We start from the raw sequence: 22,376 nt of genomic DNA, 5'->3' as shown, positions 1-22,376 counted from the left end.
TTACTGTTAGCCTGGTAAGGGGGAAGAAAAATTGGAAAAGGGAACGTGATTGGGGAGAAATCAATTTAATTGTTTGTTTCCATGTTTTATTCCTGCTTCATTTCTCATTGGTAAATTTCAGTTTTAAAGATGATGCTGGCTGTTGGTGTTCTGAACTATGCAGTTGGTTGGAGATTATCTTAACAACAGGAATCAGAAAGTGATAAATAGAAAAAAAACTCCATCTGGGGCAGTGTCTGGTTGAGTTCCACAATCCTCTGATCTGCGTTTCCTACTGTTCATACTATCTGTAAATGATTTGGAGAAGAGCACGTTCTTTAATGTCCATTTTCCAATGATCCCAATTAATGTGAGTTGGTGAATAATATCATGATGATGCATTAACTTTCAAACAAAATCTGGACCTATTAAGCAGATGAGCCAAGGATTGGTGGGTGAATGTTAATATAAAGAAATGCAAAGTAAGAGATATTGGAACCAGAAATGTTATGTAATAATCCTTTATTTGATATACAGTGAACTGCTGATAATAAGGCCCTGTCTTGTATCATCACATGGCCATGAAATAGACATGAAATGAAACCAATTTTATTTGATGCATCGTTGGCCAGGAATACCAAGAAAACTCCCTTCTCATTTTGAATCGTGCCATGGGATTTCTAATGGTAGACAGGCCATTCGTCTAACATCTTATTTGAAGGATGGAACCTCCAATAATACAGCACAACCCGAGTACTGCGACTGAAATGTCAGCCTAGATTGCATGAGTTCACAGTCCCGCATAAGGCTTGAACCCACAGCCTTCTGACTTCCAATGTACTACCAGCGGGTGGAGAGGGCACAGTGTTCAGTTGAGGGAGGAGAGTAGCAGGAGGTTAGCACAGTTTTGCTATTGTTGGCAAACGGTGAGGATTTAAACGGGCATATTCAGTGGAATAATTGAATGGATTGGCATTATTTAAAAGCAAGAATCATTGCTGTTTAAACTGCTAACAATGAAATGTATGACCTCCTCAAACTGTACGAAAGTCCTATTGTTATAATACATTAAACAACCGCTTAAATTATGGGAAATTAAGGCTTTTCAAATGTGCTGCTTTTAAGCAGCATGTGTAATCTTTAGCAGGTATATTTTAAATGTGACCAAATACAGTTGAATTGTGCTATGTACATAATAAGCACGCCAAGATATTTTGAGCTTGGATCAAGATTTCCATAATGTTCAGTTGAAAATAGTCAATGTAGTTTGCTTCTGGGGCCAACTGGATAAAGTCTAACACTTATACGTTACAGCAAAATGTGCCACCGCACTGGAGCTGCTGCACAGGAACACATTTTGAGTCTCTGCCACTTTTACATTTCCCACTGCACTCCGAAGGACACTTGTAAGAAAATGATGTTTCACCCACGTATGAATGTCTGTCTTCATTACACAAGTTGCATCAGAGGGACTGGCATTACATATTTACTTTTATTATTTCTGCTATCGAAATAATGACAGCAGAGACTGGCAGATGCTTCTGAGTACCAGACCAAATTTTTTTCTGGCCTTTTTCTGCATTTTTGCTCATGTTATTTGAGCAGTGGAGATGTCAAAGTTACCTGTTGAATTGTTTTGCAGTGTCATTGGGTCTGCTCCCTGAAGTATCACTCTTTTTTGCTATGGAGTCAGATCTCTTTTATATGGGATAACTCGATATCCAAAGTCCAGTAGGATTCTAATTTTCCCGCTGGTGTTATCGGACGCTTTTCATTATGCGCTGCCTCCAGAGATAGATCTAATTCCATTCAACAGACAAGAAGGCTTAAGTGTTCAAACCCATAATTGTCACAAGCTATTTATTTAATTTCTTCCTTACATTAAACTGGACAGCTGTTGGCCAGCAAGGTGTGTTTTGTTGGAGGTGAGAGTGCTACCACTGAGCCAGGCTGACACACAACCCTCCATCTCTCATAGCAGGTTTGCAGTGGGCAATGGGAGGGAGCAATACCCAACCATTGATTTACTTTGGCCTGGGTCAGTTGCACAGCGAGAAGCTACTTAAATTGATTTTAAAACCCCTGTTGCAATACTCCTGATGGGGTCAGTCTTCACAGAGGCTCGTAATACTTTGATACGTGTATGAAGGGTATCAACTCTGTGAAGCTGTTTAAGGTGTAAGTTTAGTCGTTGTAGCTGTAGAGGTACCCGTTAAGAATTGGGCATTTAACACAGCTGCCATATTAAATTGTTTCCACTTTTTACATAAGGTGGTGCAAATTTAAAATAACCAGCTGAGCCTGCACAACTGTTCTTCAAAATTAAATCAATCGCTTTATAGTGATATATCACTGCCACACTGACAGTGCAAGTCTGCTGTGGTACTATAACTAACCTGCAAAAATACCTGAATCTTTTCACATCTGGTTTTGATGTGAATTGTCAGTTGTTTGCCGAATGAATATATCAGCACATACCTGTGACAAGCCATCCGTCAAGTTGCTTCAATCCTTTTGACATCAGTTTGGCATTGTTTCTACACCTTTGTTATTTTGTAAGTTTTAGTTCCTTTCTGCACCACCTGGTGTACTCAGTGGATGGATCACCAGTTTGAATCCGCATCTCTGCTTAACTGTCTGTACATTATTTTATTTTGTTGTTGCGCAACTTCTTTTTGCATTTTTTTTAAAGGTCTGTTTCTGCACTATTATTTTAATATGAACCCAATCTATATTTCAACCTGTTTATTATAATATTTACAGCTGATAAATTAGGTTTGGCATGAAAAAAGATTCCCTACTCTGTGCTCACTTATTTCAGAAATGTTTGTGTATTGCTTTTGAGGTCTTGAAATAAAAGTGGTTAACATCTGCAGTATGGTTGTCCCTGTTTTCATGTATGTTCCTAATACAAGTTGCCTTTCTGGAGAGAAGCCTTTAGCTCTGATTTCATGGATGTTTCTTCAGGTTTGCTTCACTGTATACAAATGGCATCAATTGACATCAAATATGGGCAAAGTTTCGCCTCTTCCCTCTTGATACATTTTTTATGGCACTTAATCTTTTTGAAGTGCATGTTACAGTCGCCATCATGTCTTTGGGCGAATGAAAAAACTGCAGTTGTCTTCAAATGGAGTCATCCTCTACGTACCACTTAGGAGTAATCTGAGGCCCTGGGCTTACTGCGAACATATGGAGAATGCTTTCAGTCAGGAAAGAGTGAACGAAGACTTCACAAATAGGTGCTCTAACTTTAGGCCATTTTCCACTCATGTTGTAATTCCAAGAGACTTAATGAGAAGGCTGCGGTATAAATGTTTGTTCATTTTATTCTTTGCTGTCTTAGCTTCACCTTAGCTTCACGCCAAACTGGAACCAGTCCCTGCATGTGGGCTGCATTTCGTACGCGTAGAATAGTCATGTAAGTTGGTCATGCCAGTGGGTGAAGGCATACAGCCTTCCACAGTGCTATGCCATACAGGTTGCTGGTTCGAATCCTGGTTTCAGCTTGTTTAACTGCTTGATCTCTTTATTCTTCCAAGTTATTAATTGATGTATAAGTATGAATCTTTCTCTTTTAACAGGGTGCCAGGGATTACAATTGCCACAGATATTATATGTGGTTTTCCAGGAGAGACAGAAGAGGATTTCCAGGAAACCGTGAAACTGGTCAAGGAGTACAAATTTCCAAGCTTGTTCATCAATCAGTTTTACCCACGTCCGGGAACCCCAGCCGCCAAAATGGAACAAGTCCCTGCCCAAGAGGTGAGTTTTCCATTCAAATTCTTCATCTTATTTTAGCAAATGCTGCAAGTTCACTCGGTTAGATCTGTAACAATCTGAACTGATCACAATTTCCAACAAGTATGTGCCTTCGCTCACCGTCCTACCTCTATCCTCCCCACCCTCTACCCGTCTAATCCAACCACCAGCTCAGGTGCGGATCGCTGACTGTCCAGCACTTTGGGACGTCCTCCTAACGTGAAAGGCTCTATACAAATATAATTTGTTGTTGTTGTTGTAAAACTGGCAACTGACACACACAGAACCACATGATTATGTCACGTTTGTCTTCTGGTATTGTTGTTATTTTTATAGGATATGTCAAACGTAAGCTAAATCCCAACCGAATGGAGCCTTCGTCCTCAGTTTGATTCCTTGGTGTAGTGGTGTAAAAGTAGTGTAGAAATGATATGCTTTGTGGAGTCCTGCAGCCCAGTGGTTAGAGCACTCGCTTTGCAAGCGAGAGACTGGGTTCGATTCCCGGCAGGGTGAAACCTTGGGCAAGTTCAGTACTCCACACCACTGATAATAATCCCTCAAGAAAAAAAAACAGTAATAAATTGGTCATTTCAATCCACAACTGTTTGTGGGACACTACTGTGCGCAATTGCCTGCCACATTTCGCCCACAAATATACAGTCAATTCACTTTACACTCTATTCTGTGAAGCGCTTTGAGACGTCTAGAAGACATGAAAGGAGCTATATCAAATGCAAGGATTATTATTATTATTCACAATTTTAGCTCATTTTCTTTTTTTTCAAACAACCTGATCTACTACCTATAACAGGGCTCTGTTGTTCATAATACCAAGGACTACTGTTCACATAAGTTAAAAACCCAACCAATATTTGCCATATAAATGATTGAGAATCAAAAAATGGTAGGAGGATTCATATTTAATATTGACTAGATTTCATGAATTTCTCTAAAACCCTTGATTTCAATGTTGCCCCAATGAACAGAAACTTTGCCTTATTTAGCTTGCCAAAGTACTTTAATAATTTGTACACTATGCACTAATCCCTCCGTGCAAAGCTTTCTTTGGAAGTCCTACAAAAGTGGTTATAGTGAGGGTGTTCTGTGCATTATTATAATAACTCAAGCTATAAATGATGTTGCTGGAATTCAAAACAAAAACATATCAAAGTGCTTTTGGTACAGAGGTTTCATGTGTCTACAATAACAGCTTGGCACTTGAAAGTTATTATTGTGAAGCACCTTGAGATGTTTTGACATGACACGATACTATAAAAATGCAAGTTTTTTCTTTCTAATGCGGTGAAAGATTGTTGTACAATTCTATCCAAAAGGGTTTTATTAGTGCCATTCTGTGCCAGCTAATATCCCACTGTAAGACCGGGATCATGAAAATTCTGTTGTTTTAACACTTGCTTTTTAACAGGTAACACACAGCATTGAGATTTCATAAATTCCACTGCTGACTTGCAAATGCTGAATCAGCTCATTGACGTGTGCATGTGTACACTGCAGCTCTGTGCAACAGAATCTCTTCACAGGCTGAGGAATTAGCACAGGCAAGCCCTTTACGTGACCCCTCGCTGTTCAAACTTGTCAAGCCATTCTTTGCCTATTCATCCTTTTCTTTCTTTATTTCGATTACTGTTTTCAGCATTCATGTATGTTTTCTACGAAGAAAACATTTATTCCTCTGTGGATAAAGTCTAACCAGAAAATGTATTGCAGATATAAAGGGAGTGTGAGAATGAAAGAATGGTGTGTAGGGAAATGTATTCAGTGATCTTCAGTGTAGATGAAGAGAATGGCCTATCTTCCACATTTTTTTTATTTTTTTTTGCTATTTATATTCCAGATGTTCTCCAGTAACTTAATCCATTCATCCTCTACAGGAGGTGATCTATAACAGATTTATTTTCAGATAAAATTACATTTTAATAACACAAAATAAATGTTCAGATCTGAGGGGGATATGATGCAGTTCACAAACGTATTGCATCCAGGTGTTTGCCAACGTAAATGTTTATACTGGCCGTGATAAAGGACATGTACATGAAATACAAAGAGATGTGAGGTGTTGTACCATTGAAAAAGAAAATAGCAGCACAATGGTTAACGTGGGTAAACATGATTGTATAATGCAAACCACCACTCAAGGTAACTTAATCTGTCCTGTACATAATTCCTTATGGTCTGTACATCCATTTTAATGGACTTTTGCTTGATCTAGTGTTCTATACTTTTTAAATTTATCTTGAAGTTGTTCCAATATAATATCCACTTTGTCCTCTTCCACATAAACAGGATTGCCTGATGTATCATGGCAGTGGACTGCAATTCACTAATCCAGCCAAACAGTTTGTTGATCGCTTAAACTCTGAGACTGGATTACAAGCAGGAATCTATGGAAACCTTTAATTTGAAAGCAATTGCTTGTATTGATATAGTGGGTTAGTGGAGGGGGTTGTGGTACATCACAGGAGATTGGGCTGTGCCATGGGACTTTGCTGTTTTGCATGGTAAAATACAGAAGAATCCCAACAGATCGAGTCAAGATCCTCATCTTCGCATTCAAATCTCTCCACAGCCTCAGTCCACCCTACCTGTGTGACCTCCTGCAATCCTATAGACCTGGCTGCTCCTTCCACTGAGTGAATGCCAGCCTGCTTCACATTACCACCCCCACCCTTTTCAGTTCTCCCCCATCCTCCTCTCCCTGGCTTAAGTGCCCAGTCAGTTGCGTAAAGAACTTGAGACGTTCGCACATTGTGAAAGGTTGCTGCAAAGTTAAAAATTGCATTGTATTTTTTTAACAATTTAAACACTTGGAGGACAATACCCGTTGGTGAATCACTCACTCACTCCAAGCTTGTTTTTAGGCTTTTCCTAGCGCACCTGTGATTCCATCCACTACATACCATTTCTAAGGCTACAGGTGTGTGTTAATTCAATCTTTTCTCAATTCTTCAAATCCCAGAGCAGGCAAATAATACAAATAATATACCCAGGTTTTGCAAACTGAAGAGTTTCCTCGCACCAGTATTTAGTTTTGCATATTTAGGGTTAACAATAATATCCTTTACTTCTGTTGTTTTTTTAATATGATTTTGAAAAGTTAGTGAGTGCAACTTGAACTATCAGCAAAGGGAGCCAATTACTCTGGCCCTTGGGAGATATATGTTTCATTGTGTATGCTCTTTCTGCTTGGTTACATTGTTAGGCACTGTACTTCTTTCGAGCCAGTTTTTCTTCTGGTGCACTGGATATCAATTGAAGGGCACCCAAATAAATGTAAATAAGGGGCATCCTTTTGAAATGCCCTTTATCATAGCATTGACTTATTTATAAGGTAATGGACTCCCAATATTTTGTACGGTCAAAGCATAAAAATCTTGTTATTGCAAGAATAGTTCTCGTAGGGCTTGGCTTCATGTCTTGACAAATGCGCAACCTAACCTGCACATGCTGGTAAATGCAGTTGTGGATTGTAAAGCCAACAGCTTTCTGCATGCGGATGCAGAACATGTCCCAGTGACAGGAATAGAACCAGCTTCCTCCTCGTGTATAAAGCTTATTGTTAAACTGCTCTGCAGCTTTATTCACTAAATTGTAGGGTGCCCACAAATGACTATTTGGCTGTTTAAGAGAAGATTATATGCTTAAGACTCCTATTTAAAAGCAATAACTTAAGAGAGTCTAGGATTTGGTCCTAAGAAGTGAATACAATTTTGTGGTATGCAGGTTATTGCTTAACATGAATTGATTCCAGCCTTTGGGCTAATGCCATTCACCTGACCGCTCGCTCCCGGTCCCCGCGTGCGCATTATGGCTGCCATCTAACCCAAGCCCCTCACTCCCTCCCTCCCTCACTTCCCCCTCCTCTCTCCCCCCCAAACCCTCCGCACTCTGCATCTCTCCCGCTCTGTCCTCCTCTCTCTCCGTCCCCCTCGCCTTCTATCCCCTCTTGACCTTCCCACAACCTCCCTCTGTTCCAGCCTGGGAATCCTCCGCCGGGCTCACCGCGGCACTCGGCGTTGGCTGTCCACCAGCAGCCACACCGACTGCCCCATTCCCCACCACACTCGTCAGCCACCCCGGACACAGACCCAGGGAGCCAACCTCTCCTCCCTCATCCCCATTCCCCCTACACCTGCCTCACAACCTGGACCCCCCTCCCTCCCCACACACCCTTCTGTCAACTGCTCCCTCCACATCGGACTACAAAATGTCCGCTCTCTCTGTAACAAGGTCCTGGTCATCAACAATCTCATCCTTGATGAGAGCATTGACATCATGGCCTTAACTGAAACCTGGCTCACCCCAAGCGACACCTTCCCCCTCATGGAGGCCACACCACCCGGCTACACCTCCCACCACATCCCTCGCCCCAATCGCCGTGGCGGTGGTGAATCCCTTATCTCAAGGACACCACTTGCCCTATTCCCCTACTCCCCTGGCTCTTTCCCCTCTTTTGAGCACCTCACCCTCTCCCACTCCTCCTATCTCTCACTCAAAATCCTCCTCCTCTACCGGCCCCCTAAAACCTCTCCCACCTTCATCTCCGATATTCCTACCTTACTAACATCTCTCTGCCTCTGCTCTGATCGCCTCATCATCCTGGGCAACTTCAATCTGCACTTCACCCCCTCCTGCTCCATCTCATCGGACTTCTCCTCCCTGCTCTCCTCACTCAACCTCTCCCTCCACATCAACTCCGCCACTCACAGTCACGGCCACCCACTCGATTTGGTGATCACCCGGGGCCTCAGTGTCTCGGATGTCACCATTACCGACAAGGCCGTCTCCGATCACCACTTCATCTCCTTCACCACCTCCACCCCCTCCCCACCTCCACCAGACCCACCACCATCTTCTACCGCCCCTGGAAGAAGTTACCCCCACAATCCCTAACCGCTGCCTTGGAGTCCTGAACTCCTCTCCCTCTGGCCTTCAACCCTCACTGACCCCTCTTCTGCTCTCACCCTCCTCCATAACACCCTCTCCTCCACACTCGACGCTCTTGCCCCCATCAACTCCCGTACTGTCTCCTACTCTCGCTCCTCCCCCTGGTTCACCACCCACCTCCACTCACTGAAGAGCCAGGTGCGGGCCGCTGAACGCACCTGCCTCAAATCTGGCCTAACGGTCCACTGACAAATCTGGCTGGACCTCCTCAAAATCTACCGCTCCACTCTAGCCTCGGCCAAGTCGTCCTTCTACTCCAGGATAATCCTGGAGGCAAAGAACAACCCCAGGCTACTGTTCTCTACCACATCCCAACTCCTCTGTCCCCCACGCCACCCCGCGCAGGTCATCTCCTCCAACCTTCACTGTGAGGAGATGCTGGATTTCCTTGAATCCAAAATCAAAGGAATCTGCTCCGCGGTCACTGCCTCTCCAACTTCCACCCACCCCCCCACCGCTTCCCTCCCATACTCTGACTCCTACCCATCCTCCCCTACACACCTTTGAACCCATCACCTCCGGAACATCGCCAGACTACGGCACTACCTCACCCCTCACGCTGCTGAAACTCTGGTCCACGCCTTTATCACCTCAAGGCTGGACTATGGGACTCTCTCCTCGCCGGCCTTCCCGGCACCTCCCTCCACAAGCTGCAGGTCATTCAGAACTCTGCAGCTCGTGTCCTGTCCCGCACCAGGCTTCGCGACCACATCACTCCCACCCTCGCTCGCCTCCACTGGCTCCCCATCCCCCAGAGGATTGAATTCAAGATCCTCATCCTCACCTACAAGGCCATTCACGGCCTTGCTCCCTCCTACCTCTCCGACCTACTATCCTCCTACTTACCTGCCCGTACCCTCCGTTCCTCTGGCTCCGGTCTGCTCCACATCCCCCGCCCCAACCGCCCTACCATCGGTGGCCGGGCCTTCAGCTTCTCAGCCCCGAGGCTCTGGAACTCCATCCCCAGTGCCTTCGCCGCCTCCTCCCTTTCCTCCTTCAAGGCCGGTCTCAAGACCTTTCTCTTCGACCGTGCCTTCAGCTCCCCTCTCGACTCTCTACCCCCTCCTCGCTCCCTCCCTTCCCTCCCCTCACCCTGACCATTTCCCCCCTGCTCGGGTCCCGACCCAACTGTCCAGCGCCTTGGGACGTCCTCCCGACGTGAAAGGCGCTCTATAAATGCAATCTTGTTGTTGTTGATTGCAATAAAAGAAAAAGCCCAAAGCAGCTTCAACATAGCTATATCGATAAATGTGTTTGTATTGCAGCAAACATAACATTCAAAAAATATTATTTTAGAAATCATTAATTTCATACCTGTGTAGAATAAAGTGCTGATAAACAAGATATTTAAATATCCTCTGTGAATAAAAGTTTAAGAAATATATTGATTTACAGTAGAGAGCTGGTTATCCACATTAATATAGTGGATATAGAAACTGGGCAAATAATAGGTAATCACGTAAAATATAAGTTACAGTACTAACCAAAAACATTGTCAAGCACAGGTGTACTGTCTCTATAGTACCACACTATGCAGGCAGGTCCTTGCTCCCTCTCCCTTCCCATCTCTAACTCCATGCTGCACCTGTAAAAAAAATCGCTGAATAATATAATAATAATCCTTACATTTGATGAAATGCCTCATCATGTTAAAGTTGCAAAGTGCTTCACAGAGTTTTTCTGTGAAGTGAGCTGACTATGTACTAACTAAGCACAGCAGCTAATTTTGTGCACAGTGATGTGTCACAAACAGCCATGACGTGAATGGCCTATTTTTTATCTGGAGCTCTGCAATGAAGGATCAGCCGAGACAATAATAATACTAATCCTTGCATTTGATATAGCGCCTTATCACATCTTCGAAGCATCTCAGAGTGCTTCACAGAATATAGTGTAAAGTGAATTGACTGTATATTTTGTGGGCGAAATGAAGCTCAAAGTTCCAACAATGTTCACTTATTTTTTCGTGGGGGGAGGCGGTGTATGTGTGTGGGGGGAGAAGAGAGGTCACTGGATACCTATCAAGAGTGGAATGTTTTTCCATTCCATAGCCTAGAGGTGTGAATTCCATAGCCTAGAGGTTGTAGTTGCTCATTTTTGCCTTGGTTGAAATCAGTGACCTCAAAGCAAGCTTTTACACGAGTGACCTAAAGCCTACTGATATAAGTGTGCTGAACTCTATTTTAAATTGAGAAAGTAAGATACTATGCTTGGGGGTGCCACCCTTCAGATGAAACATGTACCCAAGGTCTGCCTGTTTGTACTGACTTTATAGATCCCATAACACTATTAGCAAAGAGGAAGGAGCTTCTCCCGGTGTCCTGACCATGAATCACTCAGATNAAAAAATTGGTCATTCACTTCAAGGCTGTTTGTGGGACATTGCTGTTGATTGCAAATCGACTGCCACATTCGCCTACAAATACATAGTCCCTACACTTTACAGAAGAGTTAGTGAAGTGCTTTGAGATGTTTTAATGTGATTGAAGGTGCTTTTTTTTTATCAAATGAAAGGATTATTATTATTTTCTTCCTGTTCTCTTTTTACCCCACTCTGTCCTATTTTTGAATCCCCATCTCTTTAAAAAAACATCTGAAATGCTTTTAAGAGTTATTTTCAGTCCAATCTAACATATCACAAACAGCCTTTTTCTGCTACTATTGGTTCTGAGTGTTTCTATAAGCAATTTTGCTCCAAATGGTCCCTGCCAGAAGGAAATAACAGGCTAGAGAGGGATTATGTAAGAGTCAGGATGTGGGGGGTGTTAATGCTCAGAGCTGTTGTTCACTTGTAGTGTCAGGTGCCTTGAATATTTCTCCCTTGGAAATGCAGGCTCCTGATTATTAATTTGTGGTCAATGAAGAATCTAATTTCAAGAGTAAATATACTGCATCATTCATGTGTGACTTCGCTTATTTACTCTGAATTTTTTTTGGTTTGCCCAGATACATTAAGGCAGATGTTTTCAGAGAGTGACTGAAGATGCTAAACCAGTTGGCCAGATGTCCACTGACATTATAACTGATCTAAATGTGAATTATTGATATTGAAGAGTTACGCGTAGGTTTAGCAACGGACAAGGCTGATTTAAACGGGTGTAAATCTTTTTTCAAGTTTAGTGTTTCTATGTAACCTAAATTTATAATTATAAGAATCCTTACATTGCAGCTTACACACCTGGAGGTAGGTTTTTTTGGTCAGTCAATCAAACATTTGGATTGGATACCCTTAATCATGGTGATGCTTTTCTGGTGTTACATCCCACCTATACATGGAAATTCCAGCGATAGATTGTTGGAATAGAATGCGCACTCTCTCCCCTGGAGGGATGCATCCTGGTTACTTAATTTCAGAAAGTATTAGGCGCAGGTTGGCAAGACCCAAGGCTTGGGGACTCGAGAGTGTGCGTTGGGTACTGCTGGAGTCTAACCAGCTAAAACCGCATAACTTGCCATTGATATTGCTGTCTGGTAAGCTTTCCCACTGCTTGTCCAGCTAGGACAACCCTATCCATTAAGGCTTGCAGGATTAATAGGAGCTGAGTGGGTTGATTCCCTGCTTCCAGTGACTATTCTGCCCTTCCAGGTCCTGCCGATGAGCCAGGTTGGCTGTTCTGTCATCAGCAGTGCCCTGGAATCCAGCTCAGGAACTGGACTACTGAGATCGCCAGAGGGCTGGCTCAATTATGACAGTCCATTGCCTAACATGTCACCTTAAAGCCAGTCAATTCCAAGGAGACTCCACTTACCTCCCCTTCCAAGGAGGTTGTCTCAATGCACTTATTAGGATATACTGTAAAATGTAGTGATTGCATGTATTTTCTGAACGAATAGAGTAGCCAATGTGTTCATCAAACACCTATTAAATGAATCACCAATTCTATCGAGAAAATTGTTGGTCAGGATACCATGAGAAACTCTTCTCTTTTTGAATGGTATTATGGGATCTTTAATTTCCACCTGAACAGGTAGACGGGACCTTGGTTTAACATCTCATCAGCTCTAACAATGCAGCACTTGCCCAGCTTTACACTAGGGTCAGCCAGACTGAAATTCAAAATCTCGACTTGGGGCTTGAACCCGGTCTTCTGACTCAGAGGCGAAAGTGCTACCAACTGAGCCAGGGTGACACATACCACTGTAACTGGATGATCAAGATTTTCTATTTCATTTAGCTATACAGAGAAAAGGCAAGGAAATGAATTAAAGGATCATTAATGGACAAAAAAGGTTGGGAGAGGTTGATTTGAGCAGGGGTTGCGGGATTGTGAAGTACTCTGTCAAAAATGATGAGTGAAGTGGAGTCCATGATATTTTTGAGAGGGAAGGTGGACAAGTATTTGAAGGGAAAGATATGGAGTAGTATGAAGAAGTGGGACTAAACACATGGCTTTTTTGGCACGGTGGGCTATGTCCAGTTGTGTTGTAAAATTCTTTGTTTCTATGAAAAGATCTACCACGATCTAATAAAATGGCAGACTAGATTTCTGACTGGCTTCTTCCCATAAGTGCTTTTTTTTTGTTAACCATGGACAATAGTCCTCGGTGGATGAAACACCAATCTGATCTGTGAAACCTCTTCCTTCAGTCAGTCAGTCCCATGCCAATTTGAATTTATTATTTTCTCTAATTTCATAAATATAACCCAAGATTAAAGTTGTGCATGAAATTTGGATGCAAACTGGTCAAAAATGGATTATGAAAGATTTTATTTCAAGAATTTGATAGAATCTGTTTCTGTGGTCTCTGACTCTCATCTTTCCCACCTGTCGTTGTGATTTCCACTTATGCAGTTTGTTCTGGTGGGATTCTTTGGGCATGCAGGTACCTTGAGTTGTGTTTTCTGAAGGAGACAACATACGCAATCACTACATTTTATGGTATATCCTAACAAGTGCTTTGAGACAACCTCCTTGTGGGGGGAGTTGGGTGCATGGATAGTGCCATCCATGCAGCACACAAGGCTGCAGGGTTATCAGGAATGAGGCCAAGAGATGGCCAATTATCTGGAAATTTTTACTGAAATGGAGACAGGAGGGCAGCAGGTTAAATTCATGGAATTATGATGCTAATCAATAATAGTTCCTGCTCCTCAATGAGCCAGTAGCTTTTGTGGATTACAGTAGATGAGAACTGTCTATGGCTAGGGAGGGATGATTGATTTGAACCCCTGCCATGTATTTTACTATCTTCTTCAGAAACCCCTCAATCAAGTCTTAAATTTACACTCAACTAGTTGGTAAGTTGCCTTTTCAAACCCTGTGATTGAATTATCATGTTGCAATTAAATTGGTGGATTGTGTAGCTGAGGAATGCTGGGGAAGAGTGAGTATGCACTAATGTGTTCCTTATTGTCTCTTTATCGATTGTGCTCCAACAAGAGACCGCAGACCATTGAAACCAGGTTTAGAGCTGCCGGTCGCACAGTGTAAACTTGTCTGTGCACAACCTGAGCCCAATCTAATTGCTTGGATTTATTCCAGAGCTATTTACACTTCTATTATATCGTAATATGCATGCTTGAAAATTAATATTCAGACCGAAAAGACCGCTTCAGTTGCTTTGAATGTAATTTGAAGATAACGATTCAGAAACGCTGCCGTTTAAAATTATCTCACTATATTGAATTGCACAGACATAAACTAATCAGAGAATAGAAGCTCAAAAGAAAAGAGAAGCTTTTGTTAGCGTTTTCACGTTTACTATTTCTACCTTTATTTTAGCTGTGCAGCCTCTGTCTCACATGACTGTATTTCAATTTGGTGCTTGCTTTTTTTTCAGTGCAGTTGATAACATGACCAGCAGCCTTTTTAGAAGGAAGATTCATTCCGCATTTTATTTTCTAAAAGTGATAGTGTTTTTTGTCAGTTAATTGACAGCATATTTCCTTTCTAATTGCATGCAAGCACCCGCAATAGAGAAATAATTGCCATTTTAATCAGTAAAATATCAGGTTTGCCTTTCACATACATAGTATGCTGTGGCTTTTAAAATATTGTCAGAAGACAATTGAAAATTCACTGTTAATGCAACTGTTTAAAAATAAGAGTATGTGCTCATTTTGCTGTCATTTCTCCCATAGACCCACACAGCAACAGCTGGACCTTTCTAAAAGGCCCACATTTAATGCCATTTAATAGAACCTACCCATCTCACTTGATCTGTAATGACAGTGCGGGGATCGTTTATTTCATGCAATGAGAAAGGTTAGTCGGGTGTTTTATTGCACTCTTCGGATGGAATCAGAATTTTATTTTTCAATTATTGTAGAATAATTAGTGCCAGAATTGTTTAATACAGATTCAGTCAGCCTGTAATTGTGGAAAAGTTTCTAAAAGAAACCTCTTTATTATATATATTTCCCTCCAAATTCTATCCTCCCCATCACCCTAGCAATTATTTCCTCTTACTGTCATCCAGTACTATTCTTCCTCCGAAGTCAAAGGAGTGGGACAGTCTCAGCCACATGCCTGTCCACAGCTGTTGCCAATCCTTCCACACAATTGCCTGAAACTGTGATTGTGTTTAATGGGACGACGCCACTCGCCTTTCTTCGCCCTCTGAGAGCAGGGCTCCCTGCCACAAAGTGCTTCCTATGGCAGGCCAGCCAAAAGCTAAGAAAAACAAATCAATTGAGAGAGAGGCATGAAGTTTGAATGGCATTTCAAGAAGAAGATTTGGATTCATATCCTCTAAAGGAAGTCCAATGTTGGAATAGCTGTTGCAAAGGCGATTTTAAATCAAAAGCTGCAGAGTATTGATTTAATCGCTTCAGAAGTGGAGCATTTCATTAAAGGTTCACCTGGCATGCAATCAGGTTGCACATCTGAGCAACAACAACAAATTCCATTTGTATAGTGCCTTTCATGGCAGGAGGACAGTCAGGGAACCGCACCCGAGCTGGTGGTTGGGATCAGGAGGGGTGGAGGGTGGGGAGAGTCACCGAAGGCACAGTCGAAGAGGAGGGTCTTGAGCCAGGTTTTGAAGGAGCCAAGGGAGGGCGTGAAGTGGAGGGACTGTGGGATGGTGTTCTGGAGGGTGAGGGCAGAGAGACTGAAGGCCCACCCGCCAATGATGGGTGAGGCAAGGCGGGGATGTGAAGAAGGCCGGAGCCCATGGAGCGGAGGGAGCAGATAGATTGGTAACCTCACAACTTGCAGTGAAAGATTTAAGCCAAAGCAAATAAATGACCCACTGTCATCTCAATTATCAGTACTTTTGCACAGTCTCGTACTGGGGTCTGACCGAAATGTTGCTGCAGGAAATTATGTGTTGAAATCACGTGTTCGCATTCTGGATCATAATGCCATCCATGTATGTTGGTTTCTTCTTGAGTTCAGACACTACATCATAGTGGCTCGACTTTAATGGTGCCATTTAGGAATCTGAGGCAAAAATTGAGAGTTCATGTCAGCTTGTTGGTTGCTTTGTGCCAATTCAGTCAGTAGAACTCAAAACTTCTGTGAGAGTCGTACATCTTCCCTAAAAGATATCCAGCAAGTGGGAAGCAGTACAATCAATCACAGCCTGTGTGGGTGCCCTCTGAATACTTAGTTTATGGGATTAAAGGGGTTCCAGTCATGTTGCAAGAAAACCAGGGTGCGAGGTGGGGAAGAGCCTGGAAAAGTTGTTCAACCTGACAAGCAAGTGGCAAGTTAGTTGAATCTGGCATTGCTCTGTTACCATTGGAAGACATACTTGCCTTCTGTCTGCTGTACCCTGCATATTGTGTCATGAGAACATACTTGTCAATCTCCTGCACAGTCACCCTGAATAGTACAAGATAGTTTTAAGAAGCAGAAATGGGATCAATTTAACATTGATAAACTTCTAACCACCAAATCTTTCTTTCAATTTCTTCAAATGAAATTTGTGAAAAATATTCTGACAGTTATTAGCAGGTAGATGGAATAATAATTATTATTATAATTTGCATGCGTAAATATCATGCAAAGTATTAATCAAAGTCTCTTCCGCATTCAAAAGGGCATTAAACATGAAAGATTATTGAGATATTGTAAAGCCAGGATGAGACATCAAATTACATGATATGATACAGGATGAAAACAAGTAGTTCAGGCAAACTAGTGCCAGTGCCGATGTTTAAACTCCACACAAGCCTCCACCTCTCCCTAATCCCTTCTCTCATAATCCTCCATTCCCTTCTCTCAACAACAACTTGCACTTATATAGCGCCCTCCACGCAGGGTAGAGTCTCAGAGCGTTTAACAGTAGTGGAACCTGACTCCAGGCTGGGGGGAGGTGGCCGTAAATACGGTCGAAGAGGAAGGTCTTCAGGCGGGACTTGAAAAAGGGGAGAGAGGGGGCAAGGATGAGGGATTGAGGGAGAGTGTCCCCCATCCGCCCTCTTTTCCTTTGTTGGCTAAAGGCAAAATCACCACTGCTCTGGCTCGTGTTTCCCAGGAACCTGCTTCTCATTCCCCTATTTTGACCCTGGGCCCCAGTGTAAACAAGGTGTGCAATCTAATTGGTCTGTCCTGGTTAAATGTCTTTAAATAAAGACTGGCGGACAACTGTCTCATTTTCGACAGTCTTAGATTCTTTTCTGTTTTTTAAAGCTGTCCATTATCTGCTGCCATAGGCATCACACATGCACATCATTAAATTGTTATTGAAAGCTGTAAGTAATTTGTTGACCTCAGCACAGTAGAAGGTCATCCAAAAACACTGGTGAATGAGATGCCGGTGTGTGGTGCATTTGCTTTGGCTTAACTCTTTCAGTGTTAGTTGTAAGTGGTAGCTTCGAAGCCGGCTGCTCACAAAGAAAGACCTGTGGAAAACTGGTTAGCAAATCAAGGCTGAATTTAAGATTTTCCTAAATTTTAATGTCATTGATGTGAAATCTTCAATTAAATGGAGTTAAGGGTAAGAACATGAGAATTTTGGGCCTCAGATCGCCAACTTCAGGCACCTTCCTTTTTTGAAGCCTCTAAATTCATTTGATTTGAAATTTCTTTTAACTTTCACATCAGCATGTGAAAGCTTCAGTCCCATGCTCCCGAACATATTTGCATCTTTTCGGTTACTGGCAGATACCAGTGGTTTCACTTTAATTGTGCAGGTTATGATTTAGGCTCTTCGGAGCTGTAAATTGGATGTAGATAATTTAAAAAGCCGTGTGCACACAAGAAACAATAATAGTAATACTTACAATTGATATGGTGCCTTACCAAGTCATCAAAATTTCACAAAGTGCTGCGCAGGATTTGATTGTAAAGTGTAGTAGCTAATTCTAGAAAGTCTTAAGGCAATATGCCGGAAGGTATTTTGAAATGCAGTCAGAAACTGGAACGTTCTCTGTTAACAGCTCTGAATAATTTAGTACCAATATTCAATTTTGATTAAGGGAAGATCAAGACAAATTATGGATTACATCTGAGAATTGCAAATTTTGTAAAAGATAAAAGTAGAAAACCTTTGCTATTTTCTCTGTGGAACGTGCCTTCAGAACCTTGCATCGTGGTAACACGTTAATGGTGCCAAAAGTCTTGTTTGTGCTCTTTTCTGTTGATGCACATTGTCATTCAAATGTTACAAATCTGTTTATAACTAGCTTCTATGGCAGGATACAGGTTTGTGCCTGATTTTGCGCAATTGCCTAACGTTGAGAGGAATATTGAAGTGTATGGGGAAATAGCAAGAGAGAGCAATTCGATTAGGTGGCTCTTGGAAAAACAGTTCTGTGCTTCAACATTTCATGAGTTCCTACTAATCCATTGAGGCATGAGGTGTGCCTGTTAGAGGATGCACATCATGATTGCTGGACATATTAGATTTAGCACCTTTTTACAAATCGCATTCTAGAGGTCTGAATATAGGCTAACAACACAAGGTGTCAGCAAGGAAAGATCATTTTTTTTTAAAAAATGTATTAATTTGAAATTATAATATTTAGTACAACAATAAGCTCAGTATCAGCGCTTCTGCTCTCATGATGAAACCCTCTTTACATGACAGGATGAGGCTTGGCTTTAATGCCTTCCTGCAGTCGAAAAGCTAGCCTACACTTGCTGTCGAGACTTGCCTATGAATAATTACCATTAGAGCCAGGTAACGAAGTGCCATAAAACAATATCCTAGTAGAAAGAAAAGAGTCAAAGTACCTCCAGGAGAGGAGAACGGGAGAAAAATGGAGGAAATCCCCCCCCAACTCTTATTGAGGTACCGCATCACAAGAATATTTCTATTTCATGTTTAAATTGCAATTAAAAGAATATTTATGAAGACACAGTAAACATCATGAAGCTGCTGTATAAATCATATGAATAGCCGTCCATGTAGTTAAAAATCTCTATTATCAAAGGTGCTGCATTCCATACATCACGGCATGTTTTCATGGGTCTCTCATAACATGCCTTTGAAGACTGGAATGATGAGGTGCAGCACTATGCTCCAATTAGTGGTGCAGACATGGAAAGGATAGAAAGCATCTGGAGCCCTTCAGTCCCACCGTCCAGCTCCTCTGGTGTGAAAGGTCTGGTTTGATGTATTGAAAAACTCTAGTTTGCTTGCACAAGATAGACTGCCATCAAATGCATTTTAAATTAAATGAGATGTAAATTGCAATGATACTTATCTGCAGTATCGCTGGATCTCTGCAGACCACAGTAATCTGTGGGATAGAAGCAAATGTTATGAAGGATCTTCTTGTAATCGTCTGGGGGATCCTGCTTACTTTATTACAAATTTAGAATCCTACCTGTCAAAGCTACTACCTTCATCACAGGCTCCTTTCTACTGTTCTTTGAACAATCCACAAAAGACAGTCTGATTCAACAATCTTGGCAGCCCTTAGAAATTATCCTGATAATTCGATACCTTAAAATAAATGAAGTGTCTGATCTGTGTCACACCTAGAGAAACCACAGTCTTTGAACAACAGTAGGTTTGCATTCTTACAGAAGCTGGCCTTTATTCAAAAGGAATAATGGATGTGTGGTCGTTGGCCTGCAACTAACTTGCAGAATTACTGAACTGTGGCTCTGGTGGTCTACTCTCTTAGGCGCTGTTGGCTTTAAAATCAACACAAGACGATTTAACTGTCTCTGGAATAAAAAGGTAATGCACTACTACGCAGTTAGTCAGACTGACATGCTTGTTTAGACTGCTGGAAGCAATATGGAGAAAGAAATCTGATTTCTCCTTCCTGCTCTGCATCACAAGCCATTTTTAAAAGAACAAAACTTGGGTTGTTTTTGCAATTGACTTTTTATTCACTTCAAGAAACTTCGCTGAATAGCGTTGAGTGGTTTGACCGACCACACAAGAGTATGGAGCACAGTTTCTATTTGTTGGCATCCACCTCATTTATGCTGCAGCAGTGCAAATCCATGACTGTTTGTGGGACACTGCTGTACGCAATCGGACACTGCTGTACGCAATCGGACACTGCTGTACGCAATCGGCTGCCGCGTTTCGTCCACAAAATATACAGTCAATTCACTTTACAGTATATTCTATGAAGTGTTTGGGATGTCTCAAAGGCGTGATAAGGCGCTGCATCAACTTCAAGGATTATTATTATTAAATCAGACTGCTCTTCCAGGTACTTGGCTGTTGCATGATGCGCACTGTCTCAGGTCTCGTGGTCATTGTGTCATATCAGCCTGCTGAAATGCAGCACTTTCAACAGAGTGATCAGAGCAACTGATCTTGCAGTGATTGTGAAATCAGAGTATTGTGTGACAGTTAAAAATGTTGCTTCCTTCTCTTTTGTTGTATCAGCCTGGCTCAGTTGGTAGCATTTGCCTCCCTTGCCTCCGTCAAGGCATGTCTCTAGACTCCCCTCTTTGATCGTGCTTACGGCCATCCTCCCACCCCTACCCTCCACCCTTGATGGGAATCTTGATTCCAACTGCCAGTTTTTCTCAGAGTCCTGGCCAACAATCCCCCAGATAAAAATCTCATGGCTGTTTGTGGGACATGGTTGTGCACAAATTGACTGCCATGTACATCTACAAAATATAGTCACAACACATTGCAGTGAAGGGTTTTGAGATGTCTTCCTTAGGTGAAAAGGTGCTTTATCAAATATAAGGATCATAATTATTCAATTCACATGTTTGTTGTAGATTAATTTACATACTGGTTATGCTGCCACACCTCAGGCACTGACAGCATCACCATCCATGGTTGCAACCTCCATCTTACTAAGCCAGTCTGGAACCTTGGGGTCTTGTTTGACCCTCAACTATCCTTTCTACCCCACATCTGCGCCATGACCTGCTCTGCCTTCCCCCACCTCCGCAACATCGCCCGCTCCAACACTGTCTCACACCGCAGGCCCCGAAACCCTCATACATGCTTTCATTACATTGAGGCTCGACTATACAAACTCCTTGCTTATCATCCTCCCCAACTCCTCCCTCCATAGGCTGCAGATCATCCAGACCTCTGCAGCCCATGTCCTCTCCCGCACCTGGCTCTGTGAACCTATCACCCCAATCCTCGCCTGACTCCACTGGCTTCCCATCACATAGAGGATACCGTTCAAGATCCTGGTCCTCACCTTCAAAGCCCTCCAAGGTCTTGCTCCCCCTACCTCTGCGATTTCCTAACCCCCTACCGTCCTGCTCGCTCCCTCCGCTCAGCGGACTCCCGCCTGCTTCACATTCCCCGCCTCGCTCGCCCCATTATTGACGGGCGGTCCTTCTGCCACTCTGCAGCCACCCTCTGGAACTCCATCCCGCAGTCCCTCCGCCTCGCCCCCTCCCTTGCCTCTTTCAAAACCCATCTCAAGACCCTCCTTTTTGACTGTGCTTTCGATCTCCATGCTTCCCCCCCCACCCTCCACCCTCCCCAATCCTGATCCCCAGCTCTGTCTGTCCAGCACCTTGGGACGTCCTCCCGATGTGAAAGGTGCTTTACAAATGTAATTGTGTTGTTGTTGTTGGTTAGAGCCTCTTGCTATTTGACACAAATATATATAATTGGAAGAGAGTATTGAGTGGCAAACAGTATGTACCTCTGTTTTTCTTCAATCCCCCACTTAAGAACTTGGCTCATAATCTAGTCTGACATTCCTGTGCAGTACTGAGGGAAGTGCCGGGGTATCAGAGGTGCTGTCTTTCGAACAAGATATTAAACCGCAGTTCCATCTGCTTGGTCAGGAGAACATCAAAAACCTATGATACAACTGAATGGAGAAGGGAGATTTTCTTGGTCTCCCTCGGCCAACAAACCTGCAGAAAAATTGGTCATTCACCACGTGAAATGTTTATGGGACATTTCTGTGCTTAAAATAGCTGACAAATTTGTTTACAAAAACAATCACTACATTTGACAGTAATTCCTGTAAAGGGCTTGAGATATTTTGATGTGATAAAATGTTGTAACGATGCAAGTTCTTCTATTCGCTTCCTGTGGAAGACAGGTGGGCAGGTCGGCAGGCAGCTTTATAATAACACTAACAATCCTTGCATTTGATACGGCGCTTTATCACGTTGTCGACACGTCTCAGAGCTCTTCACAGTGCTTGAAGTGCGACAGCCAGTTTCACACAGCAGTGTCCCACAAATAGCCATGGAATGAGTGACTAATGTTATTTGGGGAATTGTTGGCCAGGATATGTGGAGAAATTCCCTTCTCTTTTTGAATAGTGGCATGGGATCTTTAACGTCCACCTGAACAGGCAGACATGACCTTGGTTT

At 42.7% G+C, this 22,376-nt stretch overlaps 1 protein-coding gene across 1 annotated transcript in view; it reads left to right on the top strand.

The window, feature by feature from the left end:
- Positions 1–22,376, top strand: part of cdkal1 (CDK5 regulatory subunit associated protein 1-like 1) — a 472,504-nt gene that overhangs the window by 347,936 nt on the left and 102,192 nt on the right. The window contains exon 11 of the mRNA XM_042332426.1: positions 3,564–3,744. Within this exon, the coding sequence (XP_042188360.1) occupies positions 3,564–3,744 (181 nt within the window). The remainder of the gene's footprint in view (positions 1–3,563; positions 3,745–22,376) is intronic.

This window comes from Callorhinchus milii, unplaced genomic scaffold (genome assembly GCF_018977255.1).
Source record: "Callorhinchus milii isolate IMCB2004 unplaced genomic scaffold, IMCB_Cmil_1.0 Scaffold2, whole genome shotgun sequence".
Lineage (NCBI taxonomy): Eukaryota > Metazoa > Chordata > Chondrichthyes > Chimaeriformes > Callorhinchidae > Callorhinchus > Callorhinchus milii.
The sequence above is the reverse complement of the archived record's forward strand: the minus strand, read 5'-3'. Positions and strand labels throughout refer to the sequence as shown.